The 27295-nt window shown below is 37.8% G+C and overlaps 4 protein-coding genes and 1 long non-coding RNA gene across 10 annotated transcripts; 2 read left to right on the top strand and 3 right to left on the bottom strand.

Annotated features, from left to right (window-relative positions):
* Window positions 1–1645: 1645 nt before the first annotated feature.
* On the top strand, window positions 1646–7337 carry CRS1 (maize chloroplast splicing factor-like protein). 2 transcript variants are annotated; one of them, XM_089608086.1, is made up of 9 exons: window positions 1646–2490; window positions 3154–3571; window positions 4261–4391; window positions 4748–5101; window positions 5587–5743; window positions 6130–6422; window positions 6536–6595; window positions 6691–6794; window positions 7212–7337. In XM_089608086.1, the coding sequence occupies exons 1-8, from the start codon at window positions 1753–1755 to the stop codon at window positions 6745–6747; spliced, it is 2208 nt and encodes a 735-aa protein (XP_089464212.1). In that variant the 5' UTR covers window positions 1646–1752; the 3' UTR covers window positions 6748–6794; window positions 7212–7337. The 2 variants fall into 2 exon arrangements, with proteins under 2 accessions (XP_089464212.1, XP_089464211.1); XM_089608085.1 differs by lacking the exon at window positions 7212–7337 and having other exon boundaries at window positions 6691–7059.
* Window positions 7207–8273, bottom strand: LOC149406674 (serpin-ZXA-like). The gene is made up of 4 exons (XM_089617334.1): window positions 7922–8273; window positions 7677–7681; window positions 7457–7581; window positions 7207–7419 (listed from the first exon to the last, which is right to left on the bottom strand). The coding sequence occupies exons 1-4, from the start codon at window positions 8257–8259 to the stop codon at window positions 7207–7209; spliced, it is 681 nt and encodes a 226-aa protein (XP_089473460.1). The 5' UTR covers window positions 8260–8273.
* Window positions 8274–9232: 959 nt separating this feature from the next.
* LOC149406673 (RNA polymerase Rpb7 N-terminal domain-containing protein) lies at window positions 9233–11370 on the top strand. Of its 3 annotated transcripts, none has more exons than XR_016295908.1 (8): window positions 9233–9423; window positions 9531–9649; window positions 9859–9954; window positions 10066–10153; window positions 10302–10386; window positions 10480–10543; window positions 10627–10722; window positions 11113–11154. XR_016295908.1 is itself a non-coding variant. In XM_089608083.1 (8 exons), exons 2-8 carry the CDS (start codon window positions 9539–9541, stop codon window positions 11194–11196), a joined length of 621 nt encoding a protein of 206 aa, XP_089464209.1. In that variant the 5' UTR covers window positions 9233–9423; window positions 9531–9538; the 3' UTR covers window positions 11197–11370. The 3 variants fall into 3 exon arrangements, 2 of the variants coding, with proteins under 2 accessions (XP_089464209.1, XP_089464210.1); XM_089608083.1 differs by having other exon boundaries at window positions 10630–10722; window positions 11113–11370; XM_089608084.1 differs by having other exon boundaries at window positions 9234–9423; window positions 10633–10722; window positions 11113–11368.
* Window positions 11371–11412: 42 nt separating this feature from the next.
* LOC149406672 (LEAF RUST 10 DISEASE-RESISTANCE LOCUS RECEPTOR-LIKE PROTEIN KINASE-like 2.4) lies at window positions 11413–18030 on the bottom strand. The gene is made up of 4 exons (XM_089608082.1): window positions 17040–18030; window positions 15505–16188; window positions 12780–12812; window positions 11413–12657 (listed from the first exon to the last, which is right to left on the bottom strand). Exons 1-4 carry the CDS (start codon window positions 17833–17835, stop codon window positions 11564–11566), a joined length of 2607 nt encoding a protein of 868 aa, XP_089464208.1. The 5' UTR covers window positions 17836–18030; the 3' UTR covers window positions 11413–11563.
* Window positions 18031–24073: 6043 nt separating this feature from the next.
* Window positions 24074–26980, bottom strand: LOC149406671 (uncharacterized). 3 transcript variants are annotated; one of them, XR_016295856.1, is made up of 4 exons: window positions 26657–26954; window positions 25877–25981; window positions 25384–25500; window positions 24074–24309 (listed from the first exon to the last, which is right to left on the bottom strand). It is a non-coding gene; the product is annotated as an uncharacterized LOC149406671 (long non-coding RNA). The 3 variants fall into 3 exon arrangements; XR_016295862.1 differs by lacking the exon at window positions 24074–24309 and adding an exon at window positions 24314–24332; XR_016295850.1 differs by lacking the exons at window positions 24074–24309; window positions 25384–25500 and having other exon boundaries at window positions 25675–25981; window positions 26657–26980.
* Between the last annotated feature and the right edge of the window lie 315 nt (window positions 26981–27295).

Here is a 27295-nt window from a genome sequence, read left to right as displayed (position 1 = left end):
GGTTATAATATGTATGAATGAAAAATAGTAAAAAAAAAATAAAAAATAAAATAAGAGTATGAATTTTTTAAGTCTAAGTGGAACGTTAAATTTGATCGGTGATTAATCTATAGGTCTAGATAGTTAGATTAAAAAATTACATATGTTTAAAAACTATATGTTCACTTAGTGAGAGCATTTTGTGTAAATATGTGGATAAACTTTATAGTTGACTTTGACCGGGTCGTTGGATTTATCTTCTTTAATGATTGATATAGTTTTCTCCTTGGATGTTTTTATGGTCAAAACATGTAATTTAGTTGATGAAAATAACAAAACACTAGTTCACTATTGAGAAAACCCCTCTCAAACTCTTGCAACACGTGGAATGTTTTGTAAAACTTGATGAAACGTTGTAGATGCTTTTGGTTGCTGAGAACAAGTTAGCTTATCAATATTTTTTAGAGAATAATGTTTGTGGGCTAAGAAATTTTTTTTAGCATAAATGAACTCAAAACTTAATGGGAAATCATATACTGGTCCCGTTTGGCATAATTTTGTTTTAAAAAAAAGTGCTTTTAGATTCAATTTTTTAAAAAAAAAACTTTTTTTTAAACCGACATGTGTTTGGTAAATTGTTTATAAAACAGTTGTTGCTGATAACAAAAGTTGATTTAGCGTGCGGTAAAATAAATATATTATAGTAAAAAGACTAAAATAGACATGTTCTTAAAAACTAAATAATATTATTAATATGTTTATTTATATATGAAAAATATTTTTTTCTAAAAAAAAATCAAAGAGAAAAAAAAAAACGTAACAAAACAAACTACTATTGGACTTCAACGTCAACGACATTCCAATAAAATGCATAAATCATTTTTGAACAAGTTTCACTCTTAGATAAAAAAAAAAGAGGAGGCAGAGATAAAAGTTATGTATTATGGTACAAAAATTCTCACAATTTACGAAGTGAGATAGAGTTTAAAATATCATATAGATGACTTAGAAACACTTTGTATGAGGATATTACCGTAATTTGTATAGCAAACTTAAAAACACTTTTTTCAAAAGCTATAAATTCTAGCTTTTTCATCTAATGTACAAAATCTAAAATCGCTTTTGAAGTTTTTTGTAAAAACAATTTTGCCAAACACCAGATAAACAATTTAGTTTTTTCTAAAAACAAAAACTGGATATTTTAATCTCAACCAAACGCAGCCACTATATTACTTTGAATACGTTTTTTTAATCTAAAGACCAATTATAACAGCAAAAAAATACCATGAAAATCAAGTAATTAGTAAAATAGCTGACATGTAAGTTCTTAACAAAATAGTCATTTACAATATCAATAAAAATATCAACTCTTGTATATAAATAATTTATCGTTGTCAAAATATTGTTGATACTTAATACTTCAGATTTTTATATATTTTAACTCTATTATTAATATTAAACAAACTTTGAGCATTTATAAATTTATTAATTTCGATGTACTATATAGCTAAAACACCTTAAAAACAACCGTATAAACTCGACTTTTATTTCTAATTTTCTTTCATAGTCAATGAATGTGTAAGGGACTATAACAGTCGGCATAGTTTTCGTTGTACGAAAAAAAAAAAAAAGGCCATAAAAAAACATACTTGTATATGGAATATGGATATTGCCCAATGTAACAAGAGAAACGGTTAAGAGATAACGAACCACTCTCTGAGTCTGACAAGTTCAGCGAGCTCTCTCAATTCCTTCTCACCCAGCAATTACTAAATGCCTTCAACACTTTTCCCATCTCACTCTTCGAATCTCTACCAGACTCACTGCCATTGTTCCAACCCCAAACAGCCCTCGCAAATTTCCTCTTCCTTAAACCCAAAACCCCCCCAAAAAAACGCCTCCAAAAACCCATTTCCCTTGTCTCTCCAATCACCCAAAGAAATCCCAGATTCCAAACCCCCATGGGAGCCCATGAAAACACCACCCACGCCTCCATGGGTGATGACAACCCCGCTCGTAACCCAACCCAACGAGATCATCGACCCGAGAAAGACCACGAGCCGCGAAAACCCACGCGACGAGCTCTCCGGCAAGCTGGTCAACCGCAGAGGGAAATACGACACGAGAAGGATCGCCAGAAGCATCGAGATGCTCGGCGAGAGGCTAGTCGACCCGGGAGAGGCTCGCCGGAGAAGCTTCGGAGACGGTCTCGAGGGCTCGTCGGAGGAGAGAGAGAAGATGCCGTGGGAGACGGAGGTGGGTTTCGTGGTTCGGAGGATGAAGAAGGAAAAGGTAGCGAGCGCGGCGGAGGTGAAGCTCGAAAGGGGTTTGCTTGAGAGGCTCAGAGGCGAGGCTGGGAAGATGAGGAAATGGGTCAAGGTCAAGAAAGCCGGTGTGACTCAAGAGGTTGTGAGCTATGTCAGGTCTATTTGGAAGAGCGACGAGCTTGTTATGGTCAGGTTTGATGTCCCTCTCTGCAGGAACATGGACAGAGCTCAAGAGATTTTGGAGGTCCGTTTTCTATTATGTTGAATATCTGTCCCCTTGTTAATTTGGGATGATTATAATATTGAGGAGACACTACTTGCAAATAATGCTAAATGCTAATTATTTGGGGTCACTCGCTCACACTTCAATGATTCTTCCAGTGCAACCGTTGCTCATCTGTTAATTTTTTTTTTTTTTTTTTCATGGTATCTGTTAATGCTTAAGATTCATGTTAATATTATTCCAAATTTACTATTTTTGCGTTGTGAGTGAGTGAACGACAGTTTTATTCAAAGCTTTTGAAAAAATATCAGCAAATATAATGAATAATAGTCTTTTTTTTTTTTCATTTCACATAAAAGTTGTTTTTTTGAAAAACAAAGTTTTGACTGAGGAATCTCGGCAATGACACACGAAAATATGAGTCCTGACAGAGGAATCTAGGCCATGATTGATCGACGATTCTTGGCCATGATGAAAACACGAAAATGTTAGTCCTTATTGAGGAATCTAGGCCGTGACACACGGAAATCACGAAAATTTGAGCTTTGACCGAGGATTCTCGGCCATTATGCTTATAGAAGAGTCGAAAAGAAAAAAAAACTTTTTTTTTTCCCATTGCGTCTCATATATTCTTCGTGTACTGATATTGTTAATGATGTAAGTAATCATTGAGTTTATGAACAGCTAAAGACCGGAGGCCTAGTTGTGTGGAGAAGGAAAGACACTCTTGTGGTCTACAGAGGCTGCGATTACCGCCCGTCCACGCACACACTTTCGAAGATCTACACTCGAAAAACGAGCGGCGAAGCAGAGCCGGTTCGCAGAAGAAATAGCATATTCGGAGACGACGGGACGTTTGATCCGAAGAAGTCGCTGTACGAGAGAGAAGCCGACAGATTATTGGAGGGCTTAGGGCCTCGGTTCGTGGACTGGTGGATGAACAAGCCTCTGCCGGTGGACGCGGATTTGCTTCCCGAAGTGGTTCGCGGGTTTAGACCTCCGGCGAGACGTTCTCTTCCGAGCACGAGATCGCAGCTCACTGACTACGAGTTGACTCACCTGAGGAGCGTCGCTCGCCCTTTGCCCACTCACTTTGTCCTAGGTAACACATTTTTAACTGTTACTGGTCCGTTATTTTGATCGGCGGTAAGAAGTAATCAATGCTATGCTAATAAGCATGGGCTAATCTAACCATGAAGTTGATAATCTTTTGGTAATGAAGTTGATGTACAGTGATGCATAAAGTATGGTGTTTTTGGCATATGCTATTCGGGTGGTGACAGTTTGGGCCATGATATAATTATTATTAATTTATTTATTTTTGCAAGTTTTCCCCTTAAATTTTATTTCTTTTTGCAACTTCATAGAAATTAGTAAACAAATAGGAGTCATTTCGGATGTAAGTTTTTTTTATTTATTTTTATTTTTATTTTTTCCCCCTAAAACTTGTAGTTTAATACTAGCGTTTTATTGATAATTTCAACGGTAACGAATTTTAGATGACATACATTATCCTTACAGGGTTATATATGTGAAAGATAGACACTTGAACAAATTTCGCTCAAAGCTGAAATTTGTAAGCAATTGCCAAAAAAAAAAAAAAAAAAAAACAAGTTTAGGGAGTAAATTGCCAAGGAAAAAGAGGACTTTGTGCCAAAATATTGTCACCTGAGTAGTACAGTGGCCATGGATGCGATATAACGTATGATTATTTTGTAATTGGTACTTGTAAGATATATATTTTTTCACTTAAAATGTGTATAGTTGAGAATCTTTTTTTAACTTCTGAAGGAAGAAACAGAAAACTTCAAGGTTTGGCGGCAGCTATCTTGAAACTGTGGGAGAAATGTCACATAGCAAAGATTGCTTTGAAGATGGGAGCTCTGAACACAAGCAACAAAGAAATGGCGGACGAGCTCAAGGCAAGTTTAAGACTAACGTCATTAGTTCCATTCCACAAAGAAGAAACATTTGTTTCTTAATTCATTAGCTCACATGTCTTAATTTACATGTCGTAAATGTCTCTAACCTTGGCACTCGGTCTTAAAAAGCGTGGTACAAGCTTAAAAACTATAACTAAGTCACTCAGTAAATTTTTCGTTTTCGAGAAGCGAACTTGGCAGAACTGGCTTTATCTTAACGTTGGCCAATATTATCGCAAAACCTTTTTCCCCTTTATCGAAGATTCATCGTCTGTGACTTATGCGAAATCCATCACAATGATATTGAACACAAACTGTACCGCCAATGACACTTTCCTTTGATTTCTAGTTTGCAGTATCTCACCGGAGGAGTTCTTTTGCTTCGCAACAAATATATCATTCTACTTTACAGGGGCAAGGATTTCCTTCCTCCCCAAGTTTCAGATCTCATTTCGGAAAGAGAATCGGTGCTTGAAAAATGCCAAATCTATGAAGAAAACGCGCGGCTAGAAGTGGGCGAGACACTTTTGGTTGCCGACGAACCCCAAGAGAGTCCCGGGACCGCTGGAACTCTGTCGGAATTTCAAGATATTCAAAGCGAGTATGTTGATCCGAACATCATGGAAAAAATAGAGATAAAACTTCCATTTGAAGCTGAAAAGGAAAAACTACAGAAAGAGCTAAAGAATCAAGAGCGCAAGCTTTCAATTGTAAGCCCAAAATTGTGTGTGTGTTTTTTTTTTTTTTTTTTTTTTTTAATTTAGTAATCACTCAGGTTAATAACCAAACATGGCTGCTAAAAGGAGATATCATAGGGGTTGTTTATACAGTATTACCTATTAACTCTTTAATATGATTGAATCAGTCTAATTCATCTTCTCTTTACTTTCACGGTTCAGTAAATCCAAAGCTAGTGGAATAGTGATGAAACATAATGTTCACAAGCTGTTTATTTATGTGGAAATTAGGCCAGCTGCTCAATAGTCCACCCTCCTTTTAAAAAATAGTCAAAGTTTCATTATATTAATAAAATAGTTCATCAGACCGAAGTTAATTAAATTAACTGAACATTTAAATTAACTTTGGCCTGGTGCGCTATTTTCCTAATAAAATGAAACTTTGGGCTAGATCCTTAAAATGAGGTGAAGAATTGGCCAGTTGCAACAAATACTTGTTTATTTATTTATTTTTGCAGATCACCAGAAAGATAGAGAGGTCAACAGCAGAGTTGGTGAAGTTGAATGGCGAATGGAAACCTTCGGAGCTGAGTGGTGACCAGGAATTCATCACTCAAGAAGAGAGGGAGTGTTTAAGAAACATAGGCGTGAAGATGCGCGGTGTTCTTGTGCTAGGTAAGGAAATAAGATGATAACTATTTACGCGTTATTTTTTACAGTGATCCAATACTTTGGTCAGGTATATAAGCTTCGAGATTCAAGAGATTTCGTTTTAAGTCGATGTCATTCAAGATTTCCTTTATGTTATGTTGGAAGCGAGGATAATAGCTGTATGTGTGGTATTTTGGTCCCTAAACTAATTATAATAGCAAAATGTATTAAATTTTTTCAGTGAAATCTGGGGCTCAAATAACTTTATCATTTAAACAAAAAAAGTCATTAGAACACAATCTTACTCTTGACATTTCAAAATTGGTTTAGCTTTGATTTTATTTAAATATAACAGCATTTTATCTATCTAGTTGGACTAAATAATTTTGGGTTTTGTTGTTTGGTTTCAGGAAGGCGTGGAGTGTTTGACGGTGTGATAGAAGGGTTGCGTCAGCATTGGAAGCATAGAGAAATAGCGAAAGTCATTTCTATGCAGAGACTCTATTGGCGGGTCCTACACACCGCCAAGATGCTCGAAGCAGAGAGCGGAGGGATTCTGATTTCGGTGGAGGAGCTAAAACACGGCCACGCCATTCTCATGTACCGCGGGAAAAATTACCGACGCCCTATACGAGTAAATTCTGGGAACCTTCTGACGAAACGACAAGCGCTGCGCAGGTCACTTGAGATGCAGAGAAACGGAGTAAGAACGATCCGGTCACTTAAATAAAAATTGTGAATATATTTGTTGTGTTTGGTTTGTGAGGGAAAATGATGATACTGAATTTACTCTCTCTTTTACTCTTCTTGTTTCAGTCTCTTAAATTTTTTGCGTACCAGAGACAGAAGGCAATCTCGGAGCTGAAGCTGAAGCTGGTATGGCACTTAAATCATATCTAATTATGATCAGGAAAAAAAAACTCGATCTTAGTTAGTTTTGTCATCCAAATAATTGCCTATGAATTTTGTAGGAAAATTTACATTCTATCTTGGAAGTTGATTCAAGAAAACACGGTTCTCTCGAGTAAGACGCCGAGTGTTTCTCCTGCGGTCACCAAATTACTGCGAAAAAAACGTAAGATTTTTTAAAGCAGAAGATTTACATGCAATGTGTTTATCTGCCCATTATGTCCATTCCATGAGATTAGAAGGTTGTTTGTATATAACGCCTGCCATTTGAATAATTCTCATTTGTTGAGAAGGTTACAGCATTTATTTGATCGACAGTTGAATTAATCGACCTAAATAAAAGTCTCAAAAGGAAGTGTTCTTAAAATTTATTGGAACTTGAAGCATGATGAAGTAGATTCTGGCCATTCTCAAATTTTCGCTAAACTTATTACAATTTGCTCAAGTTTTTATATGAACTAACAATGAGAAACAGAAATACACTGAAATATATGAACTAGGACCACAAAAGTCTCACTAAGAACACGAGTTAAACAGCAAAATAAAAGTTCATAATCCGTCTAACTACAGTGCTGTGTTTAAGGGTCGGGTCGTTGAAGTGGATTGAGAACGTGGCCACTGAAGAGTACCGTTCCAGTCACGTCCTCTATGACCATGAACATGAACCGGTGGTCAGCAACAAAGTCAACTGTCTTCGTAATCATCGCACACATCGGTGAAATCAAATTGATCCTGGCAGAAGCGGCTTTGGTTCCCTCCTCGTCGATTTCGATCACTGACTTGTGGTGTATCTGTAACGTATAGGAGTTGACTATCAGGCGAGTCAACCATATCCGAGGGACCACCATCCAAGCAGAAAAGAACCAAAAGTCCCATGCCTTTGAGAATATCTGAAGCCTCGAACCCAAACGAGATCTTGAACTTTGGGATCCTGAACACGCCAACGGCTATTTCTTAAGAAAATTAGGAAAATAGTTAACTTAAACGTTTGACATTGATAAATAGCCAGCGTTTGGTAAATCTTAGGTAAAGAGCCATAAATAATGACGTAACCTAATATATGGAGATGACTATTTATATAAGATTTACGTATGTAAATACATGAAAATGACTATTTACCTAAGATTTACCAAACGTTGACTATTTAGGAATATCAAACGTTTAAGTTGGCTATTTTCCTAGTGAACCCCTATTTCTTTATGCGGAAGATGGTGATCGAGGAATCCGGGCTCGGAGCCCGCTCTGTCGACCAAACCAGAAAGCACATCTATGGCGTCCGGGAGAAGAATTTACATTGTGAAGCGGCGCTTTCGGTCGATGCCATGTTCGTAGCGGAGCCCGAGGACTTTGAATCCATCGTATGCTTCGAGTAGTTGTTTTTTCCGGTTCATCATAAAAGGCGCTTTGACCGAGCTCCCATTCAGAAGGTGGAAATCGTAGTCTTTAGTCAAAGAATCATCAAACTCTTTCTTCCATGCTCCTTTGAAGTACAGTGCGTTGGCTAAGACTATCCTCGTTGAGCTATCTACCGATTCGGGAGGAAGAAGGTTCTTGACAAGGCCTTTGGTTTCTTTCTTAGCCCATGAATTCACTTCTTGTGAAATCTCAGGAGCCTGAAGAAATAACACCATTATCAAAATCGATATTAAGCCACTTTAGGCAAGGTCTCCTAATTACATGGTTTGCAAAATAAATATGTGAATGTAGTTAATAACAAATTTTTTTAAGACATTAAATCAATTGGTACAATCATAAAAGGAAATATCATTGCACATTTCTAAACATGTTTCACTAATTATATGAAACCACCAAAGCATACCTAATTTGAAATATTCTTGAAAAATAATATAGATAGAGAGTCTTCAATTGAGGCCCGCCGGCGCGGCTTCCATCAGAGAAGACGACAGAGACGAGCTTCCACGCGAAAAACCTGAGATGGTCGGCGGATTCAAAGCCGAGGAAGGAGAGAATTTGCTCCAATGCCTGACCCTTCGAGTTGGCGGCGATGAGGCCGAGGGCCACATTGATCAACGCCAGGGACAAAATTACGTTCTTGTCCTTGCCCTCGTTCTTGAGGTCGTGCTTCGAGAGCCGCAAAGCCACGTCGGTTTGGTTGATCCTGGCTTCTCTTTTGTTCATGGTTACTCCTGTACAAGGGAAGAAAATATTCAAACAAAAAGAACAGATAATTAGAAGAAAAAAAAAAATTCAGAGATTGACTTAGGGGCAGTGCTTTTGATAGCGAAATGATCGAGTATTTGGTCGAATTGTGAATTGGTTGTGATTGAAGAAGAAGATTGAGTGTACGAGGTTTTATATATGGAAGTACGAGATCAAAATTTAGGTCCTTAATCTTTATTTGGGGAATCAATTAAAACCTATTAAAGCACCAAGGTTAATTACACTTCATTTGAATTTAATGCTTTTTTTCTTCATCATCTGGATTCACACTTAGCGTGGGACTTAAGCCAAGCGGAATAGGAATGCCGTTGCACATAATAGAAAAACGACAACGCAAGGGTTAAAAGTCGTGTCGTTTACTTATTATAACATTTGCAATAATTAAAAAAATTTCCATTATATTATGTGACAACTATTAGAGGGCTAAATTGTCACAGAAGTTTTCAGTAAGGGTTTCCTTATAATTGTGACCTAAGGCATAAGCGTTATACAGAGAAGCCTCCACTGTTTCCGAGTCCTATCGGAAGAGAACCGAGCTTTGCTTACTGTGTCGGAAAATCGCCAGATTGACGGTTCGGAATCGCGTCGTGCTGGCACAGTTGTGTCTGACGAAGGTAAGTTCGAGTATTTTTAAGGTTTAAATACCTTGTAGAGGAACTGTGCAAAGAAGTTAGGGCATTCAAGAGACAAAAAATGATGGTAGAGTTTGTAAATTTGTCAGATTTCAAAATGTTCTACCTCAGCCGAATCGAGCACACGCTGAGAGTGCCTCCAGATATGCTGAGGCGTCCTATTGCCGAGGCAATCAAAGATGAGCTTGAAAAACTTTTCTTAGACAAGGTTTGACCTTCCTTAAGCTTTTCTTTTTTCAAGGCTGAGCATTTTCACGGGTTGTGCTTGAACTGACAATAGTCCCATAGAATTCCAAATCAACGGTTCTGTTCTTTCTTTCTATATTCCCTTGCAATAATGAAGGTCACAGAAATCTTAGGCATTTACATTTTAGTATAGTTTGAAGTATCTTCATAAGATGTGTTTGATTGATGAAGGTTATCTCGAAGTTGGGGCTTTGCATTTCTGTCTATGATATCGATTCAATTGACGGTGGGTTTATCTTTCCCGCTGAAGGTGCTGCAACTTATACGGTAAGGTGCTAAGTTTCCATGAGCTAAGCTAAGTTTTTGTGTCCAAATTTTTTTCGCAAGGTAATCTCTACTCAATCATTGTAGTTGATTGGTGTTTTTATAATTTGTCAGGTGGTCTTCAGGTTGATTATGTTTCGTCCGTTTGTGGGAGAGATTATAACTGCAAAAATAAAGGAATCTAACACTAGTGGATTACGGCGTACGTCTTATGTATACCTTTCCTGTAGCATTATCGAGCCTTTTGATTGATTTATTGCCCGAATACTTAAATTATATCGATATTTTGCGGTAGAGCTTACATATATATATATATATTTATTTGTTGATGTTTGTTCTGTATTTGACAGTCTCTCTTGGATTTTTTGATGACATTTACATACCTTCCAATCTATTGCCCAATCCCTCTCACCCTGATCCTGATCCAAGAAAAAAGTATTCCTTCCACCCTTGTCCTGAAACAGAAATACAGCTCGAATAATGGGTTTTTTTTTTATAGTACATTTTTGCATGTTCAATCGAGTACAGGGACAGAGTGACATGGATATGGGACTACGATGGCGTAGATTTTGTTATCGATCCACTGGATGAGGTTAGTGGTCTTTTATATGGGTTTGTAAAAGGCATTGCTATATCTGAAGCATATATAGTAATCTAACTTTTGCACCTTCTTAGTAGCAGATAAGGTTCCAAGTTCACAGTGTAAATTACCCTCCAATTCCGCTTGAACAGCCAAAAGAATCAAAGCCATTTGCGCCTATGATTATTACTGTAAGTTCATCCTTGAACTCTTTAACGATTGATTTCGTTCTTTACTAATTGTTGCATTAGCTTAAGGAGCTTCAGATATTGTGACAAAGACCAGCTTGTTGATTTCCCCTTTATCTAGTTTTCTATACCTCTTGTTTATCTTGGACTGTTTTAAGGATCCATCCACCATCAGAAAGATAAAAGGCTTGTTCGTTTATAAGGGTCACGAGTTATTTCTCATTCTCAATTAGTTTTGAGATGAATGCCATGATACATAACATGGTATCAGAGTCCATAAAACACGCGCACCATCTTGAGGAGCGTGTTAAAGATTCCAGACAAACTTGGTGTTTTTTTTTTCATCGAGTGTTTAGTTTGTTTTTTCTTATATATATATATCCTGTTTTGTAGGGGTCTCTTGATTCAGATGGTTTAGGTCCAGTTTCATGGTGGGAAGATGCAGAACAGGCCGACGAGGAGAAAGAAGAAGCTTGAAAATATGCCAAATAGGGAAGGAAAAAAAAGTTGGCAAGTTAGATGTTTAGCATCATGTTCACCAGACACATTTTTTTTAGTGCCTCAAGTATAATTTTTCTGTCACAATGCCCTCTATTTTGTTAACTTTCAATCGTAATTAATCACAATTAAAATTCATTTTCAAACTAAAAAAAACGTAAACTTTTGTTGTTTGTTTTGAATAATCTAAAAAAACGTAAACTTTAAGTATGTTAGAAATCATATTTTGGATGAACAAAATATAATTTCTTCAAAAAATAAAAAAAATTCAGTGTTTTAAAAATTACAAACGAAAAAAAAATATACATGCAAAGTGATTTCATCACATTTCACATGGGTATATATGCTAGGGAGACCGAGTAGGAGAAAACAAGTAATAGGGTTTTGGAGGAATCTCCAAAGAGTCAAGGCTTCCTTGTAACATTTTTACCACTTTAGACATCGATGGACGATCGGAAGGGTTCGCCTGAATGCACCAAAAGCTTACTACAATCATCTTCTCCACTAGCTCTTGTTCATCGCTGTTTATGTTCCCCAATACGCGAACTTCCTTTCCCATTTCTAGATCCTTGTATATTCGAGTCGGATAATATATTTCGCTAGTCCGAGACGCTCCAGCATCGAAGTTCTTCCTTCCTCCAACCATTTCAAGAATCAACGTTCCGTAGCTATAGACGTCGGATTTGTGAGAAACTCCTCCATACGCGCGGCTAAACACTTCGGGTGCAATGTATCCGATCGTTCCCCTGGCTCCGTCCATCGACACGATGCTTTCTTTCGTTAGGCAACGCTTGGCCAAACCGAAATCCGAGATTTTCGGGCACATGTCATTGTCCAATAGGATGTTGTGAGGTTTGATATCCATATGCAAAATCCGCGTGTTGCAACCTCGGTGTAGATATTCAAGCCCGCGAGCAATGCCGACGGCAACTTCGTATATTGGTTTCCATTCTAAGCGACAACTTGTATCCGAAGATTCTTTGTGGAATATGAATTTATCGAGCGAACCGTTCGGCATGTACTCGAAAAGAAGAGCCCGTTTCCTTTTCTCGTAGCAGAATCCAATGAGAGTGACAATGTTAACATGGGATGTTCTACCAATGCTAGCAACCTCGTTTATGAATTCTTCTCCGTCGCCCTTTGAGTCATTTAACAATTTCACAGCCACTAAACAACCGTCTGCCAACTTTCCTTTGTATACAACGCCAAAGCCTCCTTTGCCGATTTTTTCAGAGAACGAATTTGTCATCTTCTTCAGATCAGCAAAGTTGTACCGCTTCGGAGCAAATGAGCCGTGAGTTGTCAAGAATTCCTCGACATCAAATTCTTCTTTTGATTTTTTCTTCCGAGTAAACTGTATCTTCCTATATATGTATTTTCTTTTGTATATGAGTGCCAGGCAAACTATAACAATTAATCCCAATGCAGCAACCATGATGCCTAAATAATAAAACAAATTAGTTTTCATTATAAGATTAATATTAATGTTTTGTAGCAATAACGTAGTGTTATAATATGTTGGGAGTTCCAAAACAACAATATCGGACAATAAAACACCGTACCTATAGCTGAGCGGCTAAACTTCGAAGAGGTCACTGTAAAGAAAGAAAAGGTTTAACAATGTTAAATGAAGTGAGAAATGGGGCATAGGAATAGGATAATCGAGAGTCAAGAATATCATATTCGGTATTTGCCTCGCTTATCCACCTAAATTAGTACTCATTATTTATCTGTTTATAGTTTATACCAATAATAACTTGCTCTGTTTGTAATGGTTACAAGGTGACTACAAGCCCCTGATTGCATGAAGAATAAATGTAGTGAGTAATTGCAACATCTACTAAGAGCAGCGTCATTGATTAAGTCTTCGTTTTTCAAACGTTACCACACGTCGTTTATTGTCTCTTAAAACGTTAGATTAAAGCATGCATAAAAGTAATTGAAGGCCAAAGAATTCAAGGCAATTAATAGAGAAAAATCGCTATCTCGGGGGGATTGAACTGAACTTGTGTTAATGACACCCAAACTTGTATATTTAGCGCAATTGATGCTTGCATTGGAAAATCTGACTATTTAGTTAAATGTGAGTCATTAGATTTATGTTTTAATTTTTAAAAAGAATTTGTTACAACTAGCAAATCTCTTAGTTTTTTTTTAAGATTCTAATCAAAATTTTATTTTATTAAGAAAATAGTCCAACAGGTCGAAAGAAACCAATTAATTTAATTTTTTAAAGCCTGATGAATTTTTTTTAAGAGTTATTGACGGCAAAAATTCTCAATATTTTCGATTTGTTGCAATTTAATACTTATTGTTTAAAAATTGTGAAAAAATATTCAATATTACAATATCCTTCCACCGTTACTAGTTGTCCGTTAAAATGAATAAAAAACGTATAAGTCATCTAGATGAGCAAAATTAAAAAAAAATATACATCATATTTTTATAATATTTAAAGAATTAAAATATTGCTCATTCTCTATCCTTAGCTTAAATTTTCTACCCCTCTAACAATAAATTTTTGTAATATTGCTCATTCTTTATTTTAATAGTGAAAAAGTTTGAATACACTTTGTTTTTAAATAAATTCAAATATATTAAACTAACAATAAATAAATTGCTTCTAGCTCTTTATTTAATATTTTAATTTAAAATTATTTATTTTCTACGGCATTAAAAGAATTCAAAAATTAATAATAAATAAAATGCTTTTAACATTAAGTTTGTCAAAACAAAAGTGTATATATAAATATACATGCTCATGCTCATGGTGAGGAAAGAGAGAAGATGAGAGAATATATCCTTTTTATTTTTATTTTATATTTTTAACATAGTAAAAAAAAATAAGTTTATTTTAATTTTGCTCATTTAAATGACTTATATGTGTATTTCCATCCATTTTAACGGACAAGTAATATCAGTGGAAGAATATTGTAACATTGAGTATTTTTTCCGCAACTTTTAAAGAATGAATATCAAATTGCAATAAATCGAAAATATTGAATTTTTTTTACGTCAATAAATATTTTTTTAATAAAATAAAATTTTAATTATTTTTTAAAAAGATGATGGACTGCTGAGCTAATGCCCTCATTACCTTTTTTTTTTTTTTTTTTAAATCTTTCTATTTCGCAATCTGAAATCTATATCAAATAGTAAAGTATGACGTGTTATTTCTGGCCGAATCAACCCATTGGCACGTGACGTATTAATTAAATATAAAAATACAAGTCGTTGGTTATATATTGAATTTCTGACGGAGTCGAATGTTGTTCTAAATGTATTTGCAGATGAATTAGGCAGAACAAACCATAAATTGGCAATATTAAGCCAAGTCTACACTTATTTTCCTCCTATGTAGCATGGACGAAACTAGAATTTTTATTTTAGAACGGCTAATTTTTTTATTTTTTTATTTTTATTTATTTAATTTTTTTTTATGATCTACGTGTGTCAAATTTTGCAACTTTGAGAAGATTACGATTGAAAATAAGTGATCACAATTTCAATTTCAGAAATAAATATTGATTACTTGGTTGCTTTCAACAGCTTTTTAGGCTAATGAATATTACAATTTCAATTTAAGAAAGATTACAGAAAGTTATTTAATGAGATTTGTAACTAACTAGATCACTTTAAACATATGATTTTGGATATGACCTACGTTTGACAATTTGTAGGGATATAGTCAAATGGCTTATGTAGCAATAATTAAGGTCTAATTTGGTTTGATTTATTAACAAATTCGTCACTTTCTCTCTCATATTTTTTCAAATAATTTTGTTTACATCAAAACTTCAAAAATTCGTATATTTCTCATACGAACTCGAAAATTGAGTGATTTCAAATCCTACAAATTCGTGACGTCGAGATCTTCAAAAATAGACCCATTGTGTTTGATGAAAAATTATGTTTAATGCATTATATTTACGTTTCCATTTATTTTTTTGATAATTTCAAAAAATTTCAGTTATTTCCATATTTAAGGTAGAAACGTGATTTTTCTACATCTATGGTATTAAACATGATTTTTTTTTATCAAACACAATGAATCTATTTTTGAAGATCTCACTGAGATTTGAAATCACTCGATTTCGAGTTCATTTTAACTATTTTGCTACAATGTCATTATGAGGCAACTAATATATTTAGTTGCAAATTCATTACCTTGATCACAACTTATTTCAATTCTCTCAAGTTTTTTTTTTTAATTTCCTAAATTATTGGAGAGTTACGGAGATTATAGGAATAATTCAAGAACCGGAAAAAAAAAAAATCGAAACCTACCCGGACATTTGAGCAGTGTAGGCCCGTGTTTGCAGTAGCAAGCGAAAGCCCCGGTTTGATCATTTGATCCACAAACCCCATCAGATTCTTCGCACTCTCTGCAAAAGCTGTCGTTTGCCTTCCACTTAATCCCGAAACCCGACACCAGAACTGCACTTAGATTAAACGACGCCGGATCCACCGCGTTCCTCCCAATCGACGACCCCGAAAAAGTAACGTCCATGCTTTCATCGCAATCATCACTCAAGGTTTGCGTTCCCAAAGCTGGCGATGCATAGATATTGATCTGATCACTTTCATCGCCGGGACAAGTACTAAACTTGTTGGGAAGCAGCGACGAGACCGAACATCGATAGTACAGCGTCAGGTTTTGAGTCGCGGGAGCGAACTCAAAAACGGTGGTATCGAGTTTCGTGTCGGGATGTTCGTCGGGACAAAGGTCGTCCCACAGATCGGCTCTAGCGACGGTGAGGGTATAATTGTCAAAAGTGACGTTAAGGACTCGGTACGTCACAGATTCGAGTGTGATCTCCGGCGCGGCACCGGTGCAGTTGAGCTCGAACTTCGGGTGGCCACAGTACTGTAGCCGATCATTGCTGCTCCAAAACGGATATCGGAGATCTTCTCTATAATTTGCGCACTTAAACGTTTTGATTTTCGAACACGTCTCGTATTGAGGATCATCTTGTGAGAGCACAGAGGTTTGCGTGAGAGCCATCATATAAAAATTGGTGGTTGTTTGACGATACTAATTAAAATGCTAACATAGGGACGAAAATTGTGTCATAATAGAATCTTCTGTTTTGAATTAGATAGTCTGTTGCCAAATCACGGCAGAGTTAGGTGACCGAGTCCTTCACAAAAAATAAAATAAAATTTGTATTTCGTATTTTATGAAACGTTTTAGCGTTTCCAAGATGACACCATGTTTTATCGACTGTATAAAAGTCAAAAGTTACAAACGCAATTATATAGTCAGCATCTCATTATTTTTTAATTCCTCAAATGAAGAAACACTTTGGGAATTACAATTTTTATATATAATAAAGAACTAGTAACACGAGGACTTGAGAAAATGTTATTCTAAATGTATTACGCAGATGAATTAGGTAAACCATGAATTGGCAATATTAAGCCAAATTTGCACGCTAAGAGACACGAATAAGTAAAAAATCTAGCATCAAAATTATAGTAATACATGACAGCATTTTCTTAGAGAACAACATGCACGACTGTTTACGAGACAATCATTTTGTCCTAATTCAACAAAACTCAGAAGAAGAAGAAAAAAACACGAAAAAATAATTTGGGATCATTCTCTAAGTTGTCAATGCTATTATTCTTAAAGAAATATAAATCCATATATAACAAAATTAGAGAGAGCGTGAAAGCAAAATTATACGGTCCTAATATTGATCATCAACAACTAACGATTAGTTTTCTAGAAGAAAATACTATATAAGCATATTTTTACTTGATTAATTATACTATACATGTGTTTGCATAATCCTCAGTCAACAAATTCAGTTTCGTACCTGATTGAGCGCCTTTGGTTTGAACTTGACCTTCCGATCCGGGCTCGGACGAAGAACACGCCGAGAAATCCGATATGGATTGTCCTCGATCTTCTGGGCAACGACACGTCGTCTGATTGGAGTACCAGTCATAGCCACAAACCCCGCCCGAGGCTTTACACTCGTCGCAACTATCGTCGTCTTTATATCCCACGTCAAACCCTTCTTCCAATGCCCTCTTGATCGTCGAAACGTTGAAGTCTTTTCCCATCGCCGGGACTCTCACCGTCACCACCGATCTGCAAGCCCCGGCTCCGTTACTCCCCGGATTCCCAGAAACTACGATCACTTTCTCTCTCGGACAATCGAAATCGAAATGAATGTAAAACTTGACGTTCGAGCTACATCCGTATAGAAGCGTTACGTCGCTTGACTCCGCGGCGTATTGGATCAGCTCTCCGTCCAAGCTCGTGTTACCGTACTTGGGCGAGCAAAGTCCCTTGGTGAAATCGGCTCTGGCGATTTTGAGAGTCCGTGACTCCTGGTTCAGCTTCGAAACTTGGTACTTCACGTCCCTGATCGTGATCGTGGTTTTTTCTTTGTCGCAGTCGAGCTTTAGAGCGGGATATCCACAGCCTTCTTGTCTGTCTCGTCCCCAGAAGGGAAACTCGGCTTCAATGTCGCCGCACCGGAATTTGTTGCTGCAAGTTGGGTACGGATCAAAGGTTGAGCAGACGGGAATTTCGTCGAACAGTACGAGTGCGTAACATATTATTATGAGAAAATGAGACGAGATAAGCAGATTTCTTTTATTCATTTCTGAGAAGGAAGAAGAAGAAGAAGTTATGCTGTGTTTCTTTTTTTTTTTGGTTTCTTTTATATGTATGAAAGAAAAACAGTAGGAAACAAAATACAAGAGACAAAAAGGCACTGTTTGTGGTGGAGATTATTTAGGCGAGTGATTGAGTGAGGAAAGACTAGAATATTTAGAGGTCAAGTTTGTGGCTCGTCTCAACTAAATGTTTTTTTTTGTTTATTTATTTATTTATTATTATCACCCAGCTTGACCAATTGTGTGGTTCTTTAGATAGTGTTCACGAAACATAAATTTCAACGCAAACAAATGGATTTAGGTGTTGATGGATTCAAAAAACTATTAATAAATAAATAAATTAGGTGTGGATCAACTAGCGTCCAATTCATCATTTAAAATTTTGAGAAAGAAAAAAAAATCGCCGAAATTGGATTTATTGACTTATCACCTAAGTTATATGTGGTTGCAATTATATTATTTAGCCATGTGCATAAGAAAGTCATCGGATTATTTAGGGTTTGGTGTTAGGAATTGACGAACGAGAAAGAAAATAAAAAAGCTCCGAAAAGCAGATGATTTTAATGTTCTATAAAAACTAATTCAGTGTTTTTAAGAGTCCGTGACTCCTGGTTCAGCTTCGAAACTTGGTACTTCACGTCGCTGATCGTGATCGTGGTTTTGACTTTGTCGCAGTCGAGCTTTAGAGCGGGATATCCACAGCCTTCTTGTCTGTCTCGTCCCCAGAAGGGAAACTCGGCTTCAATGTTGCCGCACCGGAATTTGTTGCTGCAAGTTGCGTACGGGTCGAAGGTTGAGCAGACGGGAATCTCGTCCAACAGTACAAGAGCGTAACATACGATGAGGAAATGAGACGAGAGAAGCAGATTTTTTTTATTCATTTCTGAGAAGGAAGAAGAAGAAGAAGTTATGCTGTGTTTTTTTTTTTTTTTGGTTTCTTTTATATGTATGAAAGAAAAACAGTAGGAAATCAAATACAAGAGACAAAAAGGCACTGTTTGTGGTGGAGATTATTTAGGCGAGTGATTGAGTGAGGAAAGAGTGATATTTTTTGTTTTTGTTTTTTTGTTTTATTTATTTATTATTATCACCCAGCTTGACCAATTGTGTGGTTCTCGATAGTGTTCACGAAACATAAATTTCAACGCAAACAAATGGATTTAGGTGTTGATGGATTCAAAAAAACTATTAATAAATAAATAAATTAGGTGTGGATCAACTAGCGTCCAATTCATCATTTAAAATTTTGAGAAAGAAAAAAAATCACCGAAATTGGATTTATTGACTTATTACCTGAGTTATATGTGGTTGCAATTATATTAATTAGCCATGTGCATAAGAAAGTCATCGGATTATTTAGGGTTTGGTGTTAGGGTGTAAATAAATAAGAGAAAAAGAATTAAAGTTTTGGGTAAAAAAGTGCAACTTTTCTATAACTCACTCAATGTGGTTATTATGGCCTAGCCAGTTGACAATGAATGTGTTTTATGGAGTTATTCTCTAGTCAAGTCTCCAAGGAGAAATTATGTTTCTGACCTTTCATACGTGGCATGGTCAAGATTTTTTCCTACGACAGTTTGCACTAGCCTTAAGTTTAGTGGAGATTTGGTCGAGCTAAGGTTATGAGATCTTTCGAGATTCATTAATCTACTTAGGAGGGAATTCTTTTTGCTCCTTAGACGAGAAAACGACAACTTTTGTGACACTTAGTATGTATTTGATAGGTGTGAGTAATGATGGTGACGGCTAATCATTCGATCGATGCTTATGTAGATTCTAAATTTTGGGGCACTAGTGAAGGAAAATCGTTACTCTATCCCAAGCATCAAATGAGGGAAGCTTTGAATTTGATTGGAGGATCATGATTTTGGGCTCGTCATCTATGAACTGAAATATTTCCATGCAAGCTCTCTCTTCACCGCTCCATATAAACATTTTTTTATTCTCTTTATTTTTTGGAGGGTCTCGATGACATGGACAACTCTTTGGTAAACAAAAGCCAATTCAATCTGGTAAATGTTGAAGAATTACTCTCTTCAATTCCCAAATGCTGTAACTTCCTGCGCAAGCAAAACATACACGAACGCCAAAAACCAGACAAACAGTAATGTAAAGAAAGAAAATGGACAAAGACAACCAAGATTTGTTAACGAGGTTCAGCACGAATGCCTAATCCCCGGAACTCCTCAGAATAAGGTAGTTCGAGTCACTTCAATTATCTTCTCCGGTGAAAACCTTTACAAGCTTCGTCTCCAAGTCACAACTCGTATCTTCCTCTTAGACCTAAGTACAACCTACCCTGTCAAGAACACCCCTGAGAAATAACCTCTCAGTTCTTGACTAAGCCTCACAACAAAGATCTCTCAAAAGGAATAACAATACAACAAAAATGAGCTGAATAGAATAATCCTGACAACTAACTACTGAGACTTTATACACAAGTCATATCCCTAGTTTGTTACAAAAGCTTTAACCTTCACCGTTGATATTAAGACCTTAAACTGTGATCTTGCCACGTCATCAATGCTAACTTGACTGTCTAAAAGGAGGTCTTGACGCTGACTTCAACATACTCCACCTCAGTGACAAGGCCTTCATCTGAAATGACTCAAACAGTTTATCATTTCCCTTATCCATGATTCATTGTTCATCTTCTGGTATGACTCAATGAGAGCCAACTCCTAGGAGTTCAAGACAGTGCTTGAACTTGCCTAGAGTCACCGCTTTAGTTCCACAATCTGTAGGGTTGTCATCAGTCCCAACCTTGCTGACTTTGACAATGCCATCAGCTATCTTCTCTCGTATAAAATGATACTTTATATCAACATGCTTCGTTCGATCATGAAACACAGGATTCTTGCAGAGATGAAGAGCACTTTGACTGTCTGAGAACACAGTCACAATCTCATTGTATATCTCTAGTTCCTTAAGCATTCCTTGTAGCCAGATGCCTTCTTTAATTGCTTCTGTGGCAGCAATGTACTCAGCTTCTGCAGTTGACAATGTCACCACCGGTTGGAGTTGAGACTTCCAACTTACACAGTTACCACACACTAGAAAGAAGTAGGCTGTTCCCCTGCATAATCAGAGTCAACATACTTTTCAACCTTAACCTTTTCTCCTTGCTGTCTGTAGACCAACCCCAAGTTTGTAGTACTGCACAAGTATCTTAGGAGCCACTTCATTGCTAACCAGTGTTCTCTTCCAGGTTTAGACATAAACCTACTCAACACAGTGATTGCATGAGCAATATCTGGTCTGGTACACACCATAGTGTACATTACTGAACCAACAACACTTGGATAGGGTGCTTCACTCATGTACTCCTGATCTGATGCTGCCTTGGGGCTTTGAGAACTTGACAGCTTGAAGTGGCTTGCAAGAGGTTGTCTCACTAGCTTGGAACCTCTCATAGAGAACTTGTCCACTACCTTTTCCAGGTAGTCTTGCTGTGTAAGCAACAGCCTGCCATTTTCTCTGTCTCTGAAAAAATTGATTCCCAGAATTTTCCTTGCATTACCAAGATCCTTCATGTCAAATTCCTTGCTTAATACCTGCTTTAGCACTGAGATTTTCTTTGATGATTTGCTGATGAGAAGCATATCATCCACATAAAGTAGTAAGTAAACAGCTTCAAGGATATTTGACCCTTTGAAATAGAGGCAAGAGTCAAAGGAGCTTCTCTGATAATCTTGATTCAGCATATATGAGTCAAACCTCTTGTACCATTGGCGTGGAGATTGCTTAAGTCCATAGAGGGACTTTTTAAGCAAGCAGACCATGTATTTTCCCTTGTGAACCTCAAAACCAAGCGGTTGTTCCATGTAGATAGTCTCTTCTAACTCTCCATGAAGGAAAGCTGTCTTAACATCCATTTGTTGCAGCTCAAGGTCAAACGGAGTTACTAAAGACAGCATTACCCTGATGGTCTTGTACTTGACTACATGAGAGAAGATCCCATTGTAGTATATGCCCTCCACCTGAGTAAAGCCCTTAGCTACAAGCCTTGCTTTGTGCCTTAGAGCCTCTCCTGGTACAATTGGTTCCTTGAGCTTGTATAGCCATCTACGAGCCACTGGCTTTTGGTCCTTTGGTCTCTTCACAATAAGCCAGGTTTGATTTCTGTACAAAGCTTCCATCTCTTCTTTCATGGCTTGATGCCATCTTTAAGAGTCTTGGCTTGACATCGCTTCATGGTAGAACATGGGTTCCTGCAGATTGACTACCACAACAGATGTGAAAGCATAGGCCAGGAGCTCAGAATATGAGCTATAGCCATATCTTTGTGTTGGTTTGGACACTCTCTTTGATCTGTCTTTGGTGAGTTGGTATTCTTCCAAATCTTGGGGAGACTCTGAGGTTTCATGAGAGTCTTCATGGTACTCAGGGTTGTTACCATCTTCATCTAGATCTGATATGGTCTCAGCAACCTCTTGGATAGGAGTTCTTCCTTGATCTTCACATCTCTCAGTGGGGGCTTCACTGGCTGCAGATTGTTGTGGTTGTGGGGGTGTTGGCCTCACTGGCTCCACCTGAATGAGGCTCTCTATATAGCCTGTAGTAGTAGATGTTGACCTTTCTTGACCTGCAAGAGGGTTAGTCTCTACAATACATGGGAAGTCAAATTCATTAAACACCACATCACGGCTATTCATAGTCTTGAAGCCAGAACCATCTTTAATCCACAATCTGTAACCCTTAGTCCCCTGAGGATAACCTAGGAACACACATTTTATAGATCTAGGTTCTAATTTACCCTGATTTTGGTGTGCAAAGGTAGTGCAACCAAAAACTCTGAGGTGTTGAAGATCTGGAGGCTTGTTGGACCACTTCTCTTCTGGTGTTTTAAACTCTATGGCACCTGAAGGGCATCGGTTGATCAAGTAGGCAGCTGTGACTATAGCCTCTCCCCAGAAAGCCTTTGATAATCCTGCATTAAACAACATACTTCTTGCCTTGTTGAGCAAGGTTCTATTCATTCGCTCAGCAACACTATTCTGCTGAGGGGTTAGTCTAACAGTTTTATGCCTTTGAATTCCTTCACGAGTGCAAAACAAGTCAAATTCAGAATTACAAAACTCTAAACCATTATCAGTTCTTAGAGTCTTAACTTTCTTATCAGTAAGATTTTCCATCAGCAGTTTCCATTCTTTGAATTTCTGAAAAGCCTGATTTTATTTTTCAAAAGATAAACCCAAACTTTTCTAGAAAAATAATCTATGATAGAGAGAAAATACAGATTACCACCATGAGTGGCTGTTCTTGATGGTCCCTAGAGGTCAGATTGGATGTATTCCAGGACTTGTGTAGATTGGTGCTTCCCAACTTGAAATTTGAGTCGGTGTTGCTTGGCCAGCACGCAATGCTCACAGAAATCAACTTTGCTGATTTTGTCTTTGCCTAGAAGTTTCTGGTTGCTCATGACTTGCAGTCCCTTCTCACTGATGTGACCCAAGCGCCTGTGCCATAATGTGGCTTTCTGATCTTCAGGTGTCATGGCCATGGCAGAATGACCTATGACAGTCTCACCAACAAGATAGTAGAGACCTGCTTGCTTAACTCCCTTGATGACTGTCATGGCTCCCTTGCTGATCTTCATGGTGCCACTCTTGATATTGTTTGAGTATCCCAAGTCATCAAGGACACCTAGGGAGATCAGATTTCTTGACAGTTCTGGCACATATCTGACCTCCCGCAAGGTTCTTGTGACTCCATTAAACATCTTTATGCTCACAAAGCCAACACCTGAAACTTGACACCTTACCTCCTTCACTTTCTTGAAAGTCTGACAGCCACTCCTTGTTGTGAGTCATGTGGTATGTGCAGCTTGAATCCAAGATCCATTCAGATGCCTTGTGGTCTAGTGAGACCATCAAGACTTCACCACTGTCATAGCCATCTCCTAGATTAGCTGCATCCTGAGGAGTTTGAGAGGGTGTCCCAGCTTTATCCTTGTTCTTCTTGAGCCATGAATAACACTCCTTCTTGATATGACCCATCTTCTTGCAGTGATAGCATTTCTTGTCCTTATTTGAGGACGGTTCTTGAGATGTAGATTTGCCCTTGCCTTTGCTTGAGCTTCGTGATCTCTGATTGCTTGAATAAGAGGATCTTGATTGAGGTCTTCCTCGAGCCATATGGTTTTCTCCATCACCTGTGTTGTCACGACCCGCAAGCGATAGCTCGCCCACGAACCGCGACTGATCAACTCAAATCTGTACATAACTCATAATATAAACACATAAATTAAACATAATAAAATAGTTTGCGAAAATTCGGGGAAATTTTTCGCTTTTATAACTTAGAGTCTTATAGCGACTCCTATACAAATATGTTCTGGAACGTTTTAACAGAAGACACTAACCCCCGATTAAGAAACCCCATAGCCCATAGGTCAAGGCAATACGCGCTCGGTCTCGGTCTTCAATCTCGTTTCCCGCTTACCAGCTTTTCCCTTATCTACATTACCAAGGGTCATAAAACTATGAATCGATTGACTCAATAAGTGGGAGTCTATCTATAAAGTAAAACGACTAATGCCATGTGACGTGCAAACAAGCATACAAGAATGCAGAATAATTGCTAGATATCGCTAGAACATAACATTAGAGCATGACTGACGCGTGATATCACACTCTATCTATTCACTTGTCGTTCTGCAAGATCGTACATCCTCTTCTGCTACGATCTCCACAACGACAATAAGCCAGCCTCAGACCTCGAGCAGTAGTCTTACGGCGGCTTGGGTGTTTTAAGATTGTCTGGGATCCACTAGTGGTACCATCTTCATCTGACGTCGGCGCATGTGTGCCCCCTTGGCACGACAATGAGTTCACTCGAGGCGACTGCTCATTGCTGAATGGGTTCACTCTTGGCGACTGCCCATTACCATCGGGTTCGCTCGTGGCGACTGCCCGTTATCGTTGGGTTCGCTCGAGGCGACTGCCCTTTACCATCGGGTTCGCTCGTGGCGACTGCCCGTTACCGTTGGGTTCTCCCCAGTTTTGAGTACTCAGCGCCATACAGACCACCTAGGTCTGCCACAAAACAAGTCGTTGACTTGTGGGTACCACCGACACGAGTTAAATTAAAGTTTGGGTACTCTGCGGCTAGCAGCGTACACGTTATACTTATATACGGAAGAGCTTAACGGGATAAACCCCGAAAGAACTTATTGTTTCTCTTTGAAGCTCGTTAAGTGTTTTAAGCTGAAAGTTCGAAATGTGACTTCCGAACCCTCTACTCCCGATTGAATTCGAGAGTCTATTGCTCTTCCGTCCTCTCGATTCTAACCTACTTCCTAGAATTAGAAGAGAGGTCTAACTATACACATAGCAAACGTGGCTGGTTCAAGTTAGCGTTTGAACCTAACGGGCGTACCCGAATTAAGTTTTCAAGCAAGAGTGGCCGAAGCCTTAGCTTTCGAGTTTATTCATTTTAGGCTTTTACCTACTCTTGTTTACTAGCAAGCAAATGCACAAACAAACAGGGTTATACCCTTGGTAAGTAGTTGACTTATGTCTCCTCACTTACCTGGAAAAGATCGTCTGAAAACTTGTTGACTTCCGGAGTTTCCTTGCTTTTCACGCTTCCCGTGACTCTATACATCCTGAAGCGTTAACACATCCTGAAGCGTCGAGAAACTAAAACCTGAAGTTGAAATCTCATTAATCAATGATTCGGGAAAAGCTGACGAGCTTAAGGTTCGTTATCGGGATTCACTGCGAGTCGGTTCAGGGGTTCGAGAATTTAATTCACTTATTTCTCAGCTTTTCGGAATTTAAACTTATTCAAGACTCGTGCGAGTTCGTACCAGAGAACGAGTACGAAATAAAATCCAAATCATTATTTGACGAGTCTTAAATAAATTAAATGAATAATCCGAAAAATCATACAAACCGAGAATTCTGAATTAATTAACCAGAATTTAAATTCTCGAACATTCTTAAATAAATAATCCCTGAATACAATCTCAAATCCAAAATTAAAACTCGAGTCTAACGCTATAAAGCGATAAACGACTCACGAGTGAGATCGAGCTCTAAAATCTCTTTCTGAATTCACTACTCTTGGGCTTCGACGCGCTCAGTTTCCACCGATCTCGCTCGATTCTATCCGATCTGTGACTGAGCTGTGAAATTCAGAAATAAACACCGAGTCAATTTACAAATCCAATTCCCGACTCGACTTAGAACCCGAAATCAAAACTTGTCATAAAATTCCATTCCAAACTAAAAAACGAACCAAACTTCAAAACCACTTCCAAATCACTTCTCAATTTCACAATCAACCAAAAATCAAACCGGACATTAACTCAAAATAACACCCCGAGGCTCAAATTTCATCAACCTAACTAGTGAACCAAAGCACATAACCAAGACCAAACTCACGGCCAAAGTAAACACACGGTCAAAAATATTTCAAACTCACGTTCATAATTCCAGCTTCAATACCCTGTTTTCAAAAATTCATAACTCACTCAATTCTCAACGGATTTACACGTTCTTGGTCATTTTAGAAACCTCATAACGTCTATTATCCAGCAAAAATATCAAAAAATCCAAATTAAATCTGTACCGAACTGACCACGTCAATTTACAGAGGCTGTTCACAGCGAGCTCAAAATTCTCAAATCATTCAAAATCGACTCAATATCACAAATCCGAGCTAGGAACATCATTAATCAAGTCCAACAACCAAATAAAACTCATCAATTCCTCTGATTTTAGCTCGGATCAAAAACCCCCAAATATTTGAGCTATGAACCCTAGTTTACAATTCAAACCAAGGAGATGAAATTTCTCACCGAATCAGCGAAATACCATTCACCCACTGCTTCCTCGTCCTCTTCCCGGTGATCTCCCCTTGCTCCGACGTCCCGCTGGTTCACGGCGGCCTCGTTTTTCTTCTCAGGTGGCGCGCGCGGTGATGGAGACTCGGCTGGAGAAGATGGCGCTCGACGAGGAGAAAGGAAGAAGAGGTTGAGGTCGGGTGCTAGTGAAGAGGATCGGTGATGATGGCCGAGCAAGCTTTTGTTGCTTGAATTTTTTTTTTCTTTGTTTCTTCTTGCAGGTGACTCGCGTGAAGAAGGAGAAGAGAACATATATAGCACGTGAAGAAGAAAGAAAGAGAAGAGAGAGAGTGGCCGAAAGAGATAAGGGAAAAGAAGGATAAGATTTCCACGTGGTAGCTTCCCATTGAGCCACACGTCTCCTCAAACAACCCCTCATAAATCTTTTTCTTTCACTCTCGTCCCTCGCTTTGTTGCACTTAAGTCCTTTCCAAATAAATCCTCTCAAACTCGTCCTTAGTTTATAAAAAAAAATAATCATGTAAAATAACCGAGAATTTCTTATTAATTCCCGTTATTTTAAATATATTTAAGGGATTTCGGAATTTATTTTCACTCTAGAGATTTTAAGTCTCCGAGTACGTTCCGAATAAA

The sequence above is a fragment of the Urtica dioica genome, chromosome 1 (assembly GCF_054948205.1).
Source record: "Urtica dioica subsp. dioica isolate 48M chromosome 1, U.dioica_male_clone48M_v1_H2, whole genome shotgun sequence".
Taxonomy (NCBI): Eukaryota; Viridiplantae; Streptophyta; class Magnoliopsida; order Rosales; family Urticaceae; genus Urtica; species Urtica dioica.
Note: the sequence above shows the minus strand (reverse complement) of the source record. Positions and strands in the feature narration are given on the sequence as shown.